This window comes from Dermochelys coriacea, chromosome 6, assembly GCF_009764565.3.
Source record: "Dermochelys coriacea isolate rDerCor1 chromosome 6, rDerCor1.pri.v4, whole genome shotgun sequence".
NCBI classification, from domain to species: domain Eukaryota; kingdom Metazoa; phylum Chordata; order Testudines; family Dermochelyidae; genus Dermochelys; species Dermochelys coriacea.
Genome location: NC_050073.1, coordinates 43051033 through 43063759, shown reverse-complemented (window position 1 = coordinate 43063759; position 12727 = coordinate 43051033). Strand labels below are relative to the sequence as shown.

The following is a 12727-nucleotide window of genomic DNA, read 5'->3' as shown; positions in this document are numbered from 1 at the left end:
TTTGTGACTCGGGCCTCCAGCCAGGCCACTGTACAGTCCCCACCTTCTGGGGTAACAAAGTCCCACCAGAAAAGCTGTCTAGACACTGTCTCAGATGGTCTCCTGTTCCAAGACTCTAGGTCCTTGTGTCATTTCCCCAGTGGCTGGTCGGGGAACTCTGGGATTCTAGCCCAGGGGACCCTATGGCTAGCAATGAAGGTCTGCTCAGTCTCAGACCCTATTGCTGTTTCCCTGGGCTCCTTCCTACTCCATATCTCAATCTCCTTGCCTATCTCTGGGATTACCACCAGAGATTCCTCTGCTCCCCATGGCTACCTAACCCTTCTTGGCCTCTTACCAGACTGCCCAGTCCAGGGCAGGACCCTGGGACTTACTGTTCCCCAGGATCTCCTCCTTTTCCCTAATCAACTCCCTTTCCCTCTGAGGAGTGACTACAGACCCCCTCCCTGCAGTCTTTTCCGGCTCTCACTTCCTGGTTTAGAAGAACAAAAGAACAGCTATACTGGGTCAGATCAAAGTTCATCTAGCCCAGTATCCTGTCTTCCAACAGTGGCCGATGCCAGGTGCCCCAGAGGGAAGGAACAGAACAGGTAATTATCAAGTGCTCCATCCCCTGTCGCCAGTTCCCAGCTTCTGGCAAACAGAGGCTAGGGACACCATCCCTCCCCATCCTGGTTAATAGCCATTGCTAGACCTATCCTCTATTAATGTATCTAGTTCTTTTTTGAATGCTGTTATAATCTTGGCCTTCACAACATCCTCTAGCAAGGAGTTCCACAAGTTGACTGTGCATTGTATGAAAAAATACTTCCTTTTGTTTGTTTTAAACCTGCTGCCTATTAATTTCATTTGGTGGCCCCTAGTTCTTGTGTTATGAGAGGAGTAAAATCCTATCCCAGCTCTTTCCCCAGTTGGGCTTCATCTACCATTGGTCTTATCCAACCTTGGTTCCCCTCCAGATGAATAAGGTGAATTTGCACCTTCTGACCCACATTACCCTGCTCACGTCCCATCAAACTGTTGTTAAAATGTTTTCCTCTGTAGGCATCTACGAAATACAATTTCTGGTTTGCTGTTTTTGGTTTTTTGGTTATTTTTTTCCAACAGCAAAGTCACTCTTATAGTCAGTAGGCAGCATTTGTTTCACTGAGATGTTTGTCACTGAGACATTTCAACCTGTTTTTCTTTCAAAGTTCACAATAACGCTGGCCTAATAGGAAATGCACATCCCATTTAATATAACTTGTAAAGGTGGAAGTGGAGGACAAATGAGGGAAAGCCATGAAATATATTTCAGTTCATGAGTGTTATGGTCAACACAATCAACATTGTTTTGCAGAATTGACACCTGAAAATAAAAATAAGCACGTGTTGTTTTATTCCAAGAGAAAAATAGTAAGAAGTGTAAATATTATTAATAAGCCTGGTAGTCACCCTTCCGGCAGTGCCAGTTCTAATCAAAATAGCTGCACCTTACCTTTCTGCATTGACATCAGATTGGCAACAGCAACAGGGAGTCTAGGTTGTCCTTACTCTTTTTTCAGGATTCATCAGGCAGGGAAGAAGGAACAGTTAGTGTTAGACTTGGGGTTGATTTGGGATTCTGATGGAGAAGGAAGACATAAGCCTTGTACCTGCAGTTTGATTCTGAAGGTACTTCTGAAATTAGTAGGCCTGATTCTGCTCTCTCTTTACACTGGTTTTATACCAGTATAATTCTAGTGACTTCAGTAATTTACATTGATAAAAGATGAGAATCCAACCCACTATATATAGATTCTGCCCTTCACCTCCCAAGAGACATTGTCCAGTAGGAGAGGAAGTAAAGGTAGGTATGAACCCCTTTTGTACATGACCATGTTTTGCCTACACTGGGGGCTGGCAGAATCCTATTATACAAGCTCTAACTTACAACAGCTTCCCTGTAGCTGTCAATGGGATGCTCCATAGCTCATAGTCATAGACATGGTCACCCCTCCTTTCCCCCCCAGCACCCCCTTACACTAGAGGCTGTGAGGGAGGGCAGCATAGGGCTGCATATGCTGGACCTATGCAGCTCCTCCTGCACATAGGAATTTTCCCCTGGGCTCCTGGGAGCCCCTATACATAAGGCCCTGTGTAAATCACAATTTTTTAAAAAGAAAATTCACAACACCATTTACCAGGGTAAAATGAGTATTCAATTTCATAGACTATCTATGAAATTAATTTTAAAACTAAATCAGTTTCAAGGAATATGCACAGAATTAATTTCACAATTAAATGTAATCAATTTTACAACTAAAAGTGTTACTAAACACAAACATATGTATTCCACTCAATGTTCAGCTATTTCTGTTCATAGTTTTTAATTAAAAAGTTTAAGTATCATTAGTTGGTTTACTTGTTCCTCTTTTATGGGTTGCCTCTGCGCAATAAGAACCGCCCATAGGCCAGAACACTACGCTTGGCATCCACAGACAAATATCACTTGGCCAGTTTTGCAATGTTGGGAAAGCGTGGTTCTGCAAACTTTCGAAAAGCAGTTAGTGAAAGGTCACTGCTGCATTCCTTTGCATAAAACCAGTAGCCTTCTAATTCAGTTTTCCAGCTCCTGTTGAAACAAGGTATGGAATCCAGTGGGAAGGCATCCAAGTTTAATGTACATGCTTGAATGGGATCAAACACCGTACCGCTTTTAAGGAACCAGAGTGCTGGCTCAGTGAAACAGGGTTTTCTTTCACTCATATCAGGGAGATAATAGTTTGAAAAATTTCAATAAAAGTTTTAATAGATTGGTTTTGAATCCCTGCTGTTACTCACATTTATATGCTTGATAAGTGTTAATTAAGTCAACTTTATTTGTTTTTTATTTTAAGCTTGACGAACATGAATCTCATGTCTTTCAAACAATTTGATTAAATTAACAAACTCTTTGTCATACCTCGTGATGAAGTTGAGCTGTATCTGTAAAATTTCTGAATTGTCCAGCAGATGTTTCAACTCCTTCAGCTTCTGTGTTTGGTGTAATTTTAATTTCCTCCTCCACAAAACTTGAGTAAAAAGTAATGCAGTATGAATGTATTTAATAGCAGCATACCAGCTTCCCCATCTCACCTAAGAGGGCAATTTCACATAAAGATTTGATCCCACAGCCTGGACTATGATTTGCAGATACTCTTTAAAATCCTATTTTCTGCTTGGACAATGTTTAAAAAACTTTTTGACTGTTACTGTTGACTTGTCAATGTCAGGGAAATGGTCAGGCATTGCCTTCTGCTAGTCAGGCCTAGTGGTTGGAGAAGAGGTCAAAGCTGAGTGGTCACAGGTCAAAGCTGAGTGGTCAGAGTCCAAGGACAAGCCAAGTCAGTACTGTTGCCAGAGTCCAGGTGCATGCCAGGGGTCAAAGCCCGCATGGTCAGAGTCCAAGGGTCTAGAGAGGGTCAGGAAGTGGAGGCAACCTGGAGCAGGTCAGTAACAGGGTAGAGCAAGGACAAGACTGGTACAGTCTCTGGCAAGGCTGGGGAAGGAACAGGATCACGAGCAGGCTGGGAGTTTCGAGAGTTTGATACTGTGAGGCAACAGAAGGGTTCCAGGATGGATAGTGCTGTTGCACAGACTGATCTGCAGCCCGAGGGGTTGGGGAAATACCTAAGTCGGAAGGTCATCTATCCCGGACTTTGCTCCTGGATAGGCTGCGCACTGCGGGCTCTGTGGGAAGAGTAAGTTAGTACCTTATTGGTGACTCTGCACAGCTCTGTTGGAGGAGCATCTATTGAGTGAGCAGTCCCTGGTTTGGCTGTGGGTTTGCCTCACCAATTGGTCTTCTGGACATCAGTAGCAAAAGTATGTGAGTACTGCAGGTGAACTGAACTGTTAGCCAGTAATCTCTTAAACGCTTGATTGTAAGCTTTTGAGGAAAAAATTAATGCATTGATATTATCAATATCTACCCTACAGGTATTCAAACACTTTACAATAGCGCAGTGTGCGATGGTGTTGTAATTAACAGCCTGTAAGTAAATTGTATCAGTGAGGACAGCTTTCATTTCCAAGTCAGATGCATTGTCACCAGTTAGGTCTTTCTAAACAAATAAAATATGTTACACATACTGATCTTGGCATCGGTCAATATGTCAGTGACCAAGGAGGCTTCACCAATTACACAATCTGCTGCTTGTCCATGCGGCAGCTTTAGTAACTGTTCACGTCTCAGCTGATTTAGGATTGCAAACTTTCTAATCGCCCCAAAATGAACCCCCTCGCCATGCCCCTTCCCTGAGAGCCCACTCCCCACTCACTAAATTCCCCCTCCCTCGGTGGCTTGTTTTCCCCCACCCTCACTCTCACTGGGTTGGGGCATGGGTTTGGGAAGAGGTGAGGGCTCTAAATGGGGGTGTGGGTTCCAGGGTGGGACCAGAATAAGGTTTTCAGGGTTCAGGAGGAGGTGAGGGCTCCATCTGAGGGTGCAGGCTCTGTGGTGGGGCTGGGGATGAGACGTTTGGAGTGCAGGGCTAGGGGGCGGGGGCGAGGGATTTGGAATGTGGGAGGTGCAGTGGCAGTGCCTGCGGACGGAGCAGCGCACAGAGCCGCCAGGCCACTCCTCGGCGTAGAAGCTGGAGGGGGGAAATGCCACTGCTTCCGGGAGCCTCTTGAGGTAAGCACCGCCTGGAGACTGCACCCCTGCCCCCACATCCCTAGCCCCATCCCAGAACCCCTCGATACCAGCCCAGAGCACACTCCTGCACCCCAGAGCCCTGATCCCTAACCACCCTGATCCCCCGCTGCCCACTGAACCCTTCAGTCCCACCCGGAGCCCCCTCCGACACCCAAAACCCCTCATTCCCAGCATTCCCAGAGCCTACACCCCCAGCCAGAGCCCTCACACACACACACACACACACACACACACACTCTCTCTCCGAACCCCTCAACTCCACCTCCCAGCCCGGAGCTGCCTCTTGCACCCCAAGCTCCTCATCCCCAGCCTCACACCAGAGCCTGCACATCCAGCCAGAGCCTTCACCCTCTCCTGCATCCTAACCCACTGCCTCAGCTTGGAGCCCTCTCTCGCACCCTGAACTCCTCATTTCTGGACCCACCCCAGTGCCCTTACCCCCTTCCATACCCCAACCACCTGAGACAGCCTGTTTCCACCCTAGATTGCATTTAGGGATCAACAGCACTCTCTGCTGCACGTGCACACAGCACTCTTCTTCTGCATGCACATGGTGCTCTTATGCCGCACGTGCGGAAGGATAGAGCACACAGGCGTGAAACAGCTGAGCTGTACAGTTTGTACAGTAATTATTTTGTCTGAAATACTTTATTGAACACATTTTACTTTTTTGTAAGAAAATTGAAAAAAATCATGATTTGGGGATATTTTCCTGATTTCCGTGTATTTGGTGAACTTGTGATTGTCACAGGGCCCGAATCCATACACCATTGGCATTAGCATGTAAGGGCCAAGCTGGGGGCCAGAATCTGTCCCAAAAAGTGTTTGAGTGCTGTTCTTCTAAAGAAAGAACTGATCTTAATATAGAAATGGGGCCTTTACAGATATTTTTTAACATGACTCTTTTAAAAAAAATAAGTCTCTCATGTTTCCTTGTTTGGAATGAGAACAAACAGACTTTACAGGTCTGGTTCTCTTTTGACCCTGTTTTAATGTAGTATAGTAACAGCTGGTACAGTTATCTCTCCGAGAATGAATACTTCCTGAGCTACCAATGCCAACCATTAGTACAATGTTTCAAGAAGGAACCAAATTAATAGTGGCGATGAACATTGTAAACTGTGGTTTGTTTATGAAGATTCTGAAATTAAATTGAATTCTACCATAAATAGATAACCAATTGTGCAACATTAATACAGATGTCCCAGATTACCTGGCTGTGAGTCTAGCAGCTATGTGTATAGAGTACTCGATCTGTTAGTTTGATATTATCTGTTTGTTGTGTCTTTGATTATCCTTAAATTTATATGAAAGACAGACTTTGTTTTAAAAGCAGGTAGAAATTATTTCTACCCTGCCACTCTCCAAATATGGAGGTAATGATCCTGATTCTCACTTATATTTGTGTAAAACTGGCAGAAGTGAGGAGATCTGCTTGTGTGGCCCAAACAAATCTCTAAAAGCTCTGCCATTGTTTAGCATTACTGTCATTTAGGCCATGTTTTACACTAGTGAGCTTATTGCAGCACAGCTGTATCGATTCAGGGGCTGCGCTGCTGTAAGATTGTTCGTGTAGCTGCTCTGTGCCGACAGCGGCTGTAGCTATGTCGGAAGGAGAAGCTCTCCAGCCCGACATAGTGTCGTGCCACTGCCAGTGAAACTTATGTCGCTTGGTTGTTGTTTTTTTTTCAAACCCGAGCAACATAAATATTTGCGACATATGGTAGCATACATATGCTCTGAGAATCATTTAGTTTTGGTGGTCAGGCACATGCTCTAGTTTATATAAGATTCAGCTCAGGGGTTTTGGTCCTCTTGGGTTTACTATTTCAGATGTTACCTGACTGTAAAAACAACAAGGAGTCCTTGTGGCACCTTAGAGACTAACAAATTTATTTGGGCATAAGCTTTTGTGGGCTAGAACCCACTTCATCAGATGCATGGAGTGGAAAATACAGTAGCAGGTATACATACATAGTACATGAAAAGATAGGAGTTACCTTACCAAGTGGGGGGTCAGTCTAATGAGACAATTCAATTAACAGTAGAATACCAAGGGAGGAAAAATCACTTTTGTAGTGGTAATGAGGGTGGCCCATTTCAAACAGTTGACAAGAAGGTGTGAGTAACAGTAGGGGGAAATTAGTATGGGGAAAATAGGTTTTGTAATGACTCATCCACTCTGTAGTCTTTGTGAGTTCATAAATTCATTTACTTTACCCAGGAGTCCTCAGGGTTCATTTTGAGATATCAAAGTTTCATCCTAGCATTTTCAGGGACTTTAAAACTAACAGGTTCAAATGAGAAAGGTGGTGGCTACTCCTCCTTATCTGGTACAGGAGTTGGTTCCACAAGTGTCTGGACTCCTCCCGCTCCAAAAAACTGTAAAAGAATCATGGGTCTCCTTTACAAAACTCTAGGCACTGGGCTGCATTCTTTGACTACTGCTGAGGGAATAAAGAGGGAGATAGAATCTCTCACAGAACCTATGTAAGGCACGGGTGTGTTAAACCAGCAGTATTGGAACTCTATCGTTTTTGACACTATACACCTTCACTGAAATAGGATGACTGTGTCTTTTAATAGTCTGGATACCCTTGAGAGTAAAGTTGGAATTTAAAGTTGACTTGGGTACCTTTATAAAAAACAAAACAAAAAACAACCAACCAACCAACCAACCAAAGGACAAAGTTCAGATGTCTAGATTTTTTGAGTTTATTTGTTGAGTTGAGATAGATCATAGAGGGTGCTTTTCCCTTTAATTTTGTCCTGTATGGGAACAGGGAACAATATTGGGCTCATCAATGGAAGTTCCTTAATAGGTTTTTCTTCTTTTTGATAACACACTCTGGAAAAGTTATGTGTTTGACAAATAAGTTATACTGTATTTATACTGAATAGTGTATTTACCATTGTTAAAAGTGATATAGTATGTGATGAGCAAAACTTGGCCCATATATAAAAATATATTTAAAGTCTTGTGGTTTAATTGCTTGATTAATATTTGCTTGGATTTCAGATAGAGATTTATTTTAAAGGAAGTAACTGTAATTACAAATCTGTAAGGGAATTTAAAATCAGTTTAATGGACCTAGTAGATCCCATGCACTAGGACTTATTAGAGCAGGTAGATCTCTTGCATGAGGGCTTATTAGTTAACATTTAAAAGGAACTTCATCCATAGAAATTTTCCTTAGAATGAATCTTTAAGGTTTCTCAATAACAGAAAAGGAATGGCAGAGGGAAAACACAAAATGCTGAGTTTGAAAATAGAAACCAATTCCATAACCGTGTTAGTGCTGCAAAATATTTAGTTCCATGTCTGATACTCCATTCATGCCATAGCATGTTTAGAAGCATGCTATAGTTCAGGGGTTCTCAAACTAGGGGGTTGCAAGGTTAATAAATGGGCGGTCACGAGCTGTCAGTGCACCCCAAACCCCACTTTGCCTCCAGCATTTATATTTGTATTAAATCTATTTAAAAATGTTTTTAATTTATAAGGGGGGGGGTCACACTCATAGGTGAAAGGGGTCACCAGTACAAAAGTTTGAGAACCACTGCTTTAGTTTTTTCCTGAGCTCTGATGTCAGATTTCTCCACAAAAAAAGCCATACCCCATAGTAAGCAGAATACTTGATCTGCGCAATGCCTTGAATTGTAATGGTGCTAAATTGTTTCAAACAGCTCACAAAACAGGGATTTTCTTTCCAAGGTCTGAAAATGAGAGAGGTTGTTATGCATGGACTAAGAGATGGGATTCTCATTTTTCAGTATGATCAAATACCTACAATTTAGTTTTTGTGTATTTCTTTTCCTCCTAATAGATTTACACGGATTGGGCTAATCACTATCTAGCAAAATCTGGTCACAAACGATTGATCAAGGACCTACAGCAAGATGTGACTGATGGAGTCTTACTGGCTGAAATCATCCAGGTTGTAGGTGAGTGAATTTCTCTTTTCGTGCCATGTACATTCCTACTTTGTCAGAGCCACAGCTTGTTTTTTCACATAAATATGGGGAAAATAAATAGAAACTATATGGAATTAAGATGATAATTCTGCCTCACAGGCTTTGATAATTAATTTGATAAAGCCTTATGTTAAGGGATTGCAGAAAAATATTTGATGTTCTTGATAAGATCTCCTAACACAGCATTATCACCCAGGACAGCTGAAGGGAAAAAGCAGCTGATGAGCTTTTTTCTGTTAGGTGACTTGTAGCCTTTCTTGTTATCTTTTTGTTATCTTTGTTCCTTTAGCTTTTTTAGACTGGTCTGGAAATAATTCACCAAGACAATGGTGTGTTATATTAAACATGCCACTTCTGGTTGGATCTGAAAAATCCCAGTGTGCAGTTAGGATTAGGGAAGGACATGATTAGTATATGGAAGAAAAGAAACCCTTAACAATCTGTTTTAAAATAAGGAAGTTCATTTATTGTCAGGATGGCCCCAGGCGCTAAAGGAACTGATGTCAATGGGAGTTGAAGATTCATATTGGCTCCTGTGCAGGGCTCCACATTCCCCCTGTTCTGGGTTCTTCATTAGTCCCTTTAGAGACTCATCCATCTGGTATTTAGGCTATCACAAAACTATGGAGCTATGGAGAATGACAGAATCAGGAAGTCCATTAATAGGATTAGAATGACAGTTGTTGACAACAAGACTGACAGACTTGAGATGCAAATGTAGAAGACAGTAACTGGAAGTGAAGTAACTAGACACCAAACCTTGTATAGTTATTTCTATTACAAATACTGTGCAAAAGGATTAGAGCCCTGAGTTAAGTTTATGAATGTATGGGTCAGATATTCAGCTGGCATAAATTGCCATAGTTTCTATTGACTCTAACTGAGCTAAATTGATTTTTACCAGATGAAGATCTGGCCCATACATACTGAACAAACAACATATTCATTGCTCTCTGAGCATAGCACTCTGAAAACTATCCATGTAATTATATATGTATAAAAATTTCACATGAATTACTTGTGTACCTGTGTATAACAAAACTTCATCCAATATCTATGTAACGGTATATACCAACACAAATATTTTAAAGGGGAGATTTTCAGAGGCATAAGGCGGAGGAAGGCACTCATCTCCAGTTGACTTTCAATGGGAGGTGGGCACCTACCTGCCTTTTGTGCTTTTTAAAAATCTATCCCTACATATATACAATTACATATATGTAACAATACTGCAGAAAATCCTGGAGTAGAAACATACATATAAGAACACTACCAAAAATAGTGTATCAAATACTTGCATGCATATTTCCATGTGTGAATGCTCCCATATGTTTCAAAATATATCCCTGTGAAAAAATTCAGAAGAGTTATTGTTTACTAATATGCTTGCTTTAATTCATCTTTGCATTTTTCTTCTTTTTCTCATTGTTGCTTTAGTATTTGGATTTAGAGTTTTAAGTCACAGCTGTGAAAAGTTAATACCTAAGGTGAAGGATTTTCTTTTTCTTAGATTTTTTCCAAACAAAAGAAAATCCATGTTTAAACACACAAATTCCACTTTAATCCCCCAAATTGGCACTGAAAGGAAAATATTCATTTGCATCCCTTATGTACTGGCCTTAGGCAAGCTGCATCTCATTGTCACATTAGAAGTGGTAACTTCCACACATGGAAACAGCTTCAACTGCAGCTATAAAACCATAACCTGTCCTCATAAATAAAGATTTGTACTACGAAAGCTTCTGAATGGTAATTTCTTTTTCCCTTCTGCATGCAGTGCCCTCTGTTCTGTGTTGTGGTGGGGTGCGAGAAAGCAGCAGTACCACAGAGACATCTCTGTTCTTTTATGGGCATTGGTGGTGTATTTAGAGATTATCCCAGGTTAACAAAATCTTTTCAAGTGAATTTGTTGATTATGAACATTCCTTTTGGTCACTGCATGAGTTTTGTATTCAAGACTTAATTGCTGCTTCAGTGCTAACAGTGATCTGCAAAGGGAAATATGTTAGTGCCTTTTTATGAAGAAAGAAGAAGAGCTTTTGAGAGGTTTTCTGTTCTCTTCTGAATTCTCTTTTCTGCCTTTTTGTTTTAAACATTAGAAATACAGGTCTTGTCTTCTCTTTTTTTCCCTAGGAGATCCTGTAGATGATTAGAGAACTGGTAGGATTATGCCATCAGAGATGCCATGTAGTTAAATCTGATTAATTAAGAAAGGATGTAATTTTTATTCTGTTTCAAACTCTGTTTTTTGTTAACATCAGGTTAGTTCAAATGCCTAAATAGCACAGCTGAGAGAAGCTGTTGTTGTTAAGGATATAACGCCTCTGTCCTTTTGCGTAAGGGCTCAGAAAGCTCATGGATCTACAATGAATCCTCCAGCAAAACAAGATTGACATGTCTGATATTTCTAAGGAAAAACAAGCAGAACAAATCCTAAAAAAAATATGTAAAGTCTTTGTTAAACTTCATAAGGAAGGGGAAAGGGCAGAAGAGTCTTTTAAGACCTTATAAAATCTGAGCTGTGTATTCTTCTTGTTGAGAGAGTTTGCTAAACTACCAGCTCTCCTTAACAGGCTTAGATTTTCTTCCGGTGACACCTTTTCCTACAGTTCTCCGAGTTGGTTAAAGTCTTCTTTTTTTAAGTCTACTATCCTTTTTCCTGCTCCTCTCACTCCTTCCTTTCCTTAGAGTTGTGAAATCTATCATTCTATCAATCTATCCAAATAGCCTTCAACCTTCAGATTCACTACCAATTTTTCCCCTTTCTCCCCCCATTAGTCAAATCAAGGCTAAAATATCTGCCCCCCAGGTACTTCCTCCACCATCTGAAACAAGAAGTTGTCCCCACTACATTCCAAGAAACCTCCTATTAGTGAGATTATCTGTTTGCATGTTGAACAGCCTGGAGACAGTCAACTGTCACCACACATCAGGGCCATCAGAGTGAATTATTATCAAGGTTTACAAGGTCCAGCACTCCCTCGTTCTGTGTACATTCCTGTCATTCAAAACCAGATGTATATTTCCAGAAAGAAAAGAAATCTGATTTAGGAATTTATAACTTGGTAACTTTCATTCACTTTTTCTTATAACATAGCATCCATATTTTGAAACAATGGGTAATCCTAAAAATATTTGAAACTTGGTAGGGATAAATTTGACACCTAAGAGCATAGCTATATAATCTTCAGATTTAATCACTAGCAATAGTGTGCTGAAATTATTTTGTGTGTTGCACAGTGACAGTTTGTCATAATATTCTCAAGTCAACTGGGAACTTTATTGACAAAATGCTATGTTATTTTGGTTCAAAGCTTGCAAAGATTTACACATCTGTGTAACTTCATGTATATGCATAATCCCACTGCAGTCAATGGGACTGCTCCCATGTGTTACTGTTTGCAGAACCTGGATGTCAGATTGTAAACACTTTGGGTCAGGAAACATGTCTTTTGGGGCCAGGATTTACAAACAGTGAAATGCCATTGCATAGAGTGCTAGGCCTTTCTTCACTTGGCCAGCTAATAGTACTGGTACTCTGAAAGGTGGAATATATACAGTAGCGTTGCACTGGTATGGGAGCACAGAGTTAAGATGTACATTGGCTCAGATGATTTTGACATTGTGAATAAACCAACATACTGATTGCATGTCAACACACACACACACACAAATACAAAGTGATATCAAGTCTAAATGGCAAAGAATCACACTTGAGAAACTGAACTTAAAAAACCGGAACTGGCAATCAAACTTTTGGCTTTTATTTTGTTTGAAGTTTTTACTGAGAGATCAGTAGAGCTGCCAACATAACCAAAATGCACTTTCCCCTCCTTGTCTCTTGGCCAACCATTTTAAAAAAAATTAGATACAACCACCACTGAACTATTTAAAAATGGATCAATTTACTGAACATAGATGTTCCAGGGTAATTATGATTCACCTGTGACAGGGAAGGAGCTTCAAGAGACTCTTAACACTACACACGTGGGAAAAGCTCCAAGGGAAAAGAGAGAGCGTTTTCCTGTGGACAATCAATTTCCTCTGTTTATCGAAGCTAGCATTTTTTAAGAAGAATGTAATATGATATTCCAA

General features: G+C 41.0%; 1 protein-coding gene across 10 annotated transcripts in view; it reads left to right on the top strand.

The window, feature by feature from the left end:
• NAV2 (neuron navigator 2) overlaps positions 1-12727 on the top strand; it is a 642916-nt gene that overhangs the window by 416182 nt on the left and 214007 nt on the right. For all 10 annotated transcript variants that reach the window (XM_038406029.2, XM_038406028.2, XM_043516356.1 and 7 more), the window contains one exon: positions 8485-8602. In XM_038406029.2, coding sequence (XP_038261957.1) covers positions 8485-8602 — 118 coding nt within the window. The remainder of the gene's footprint in view (positions 1-8484; positions 8603-12727) is intronic.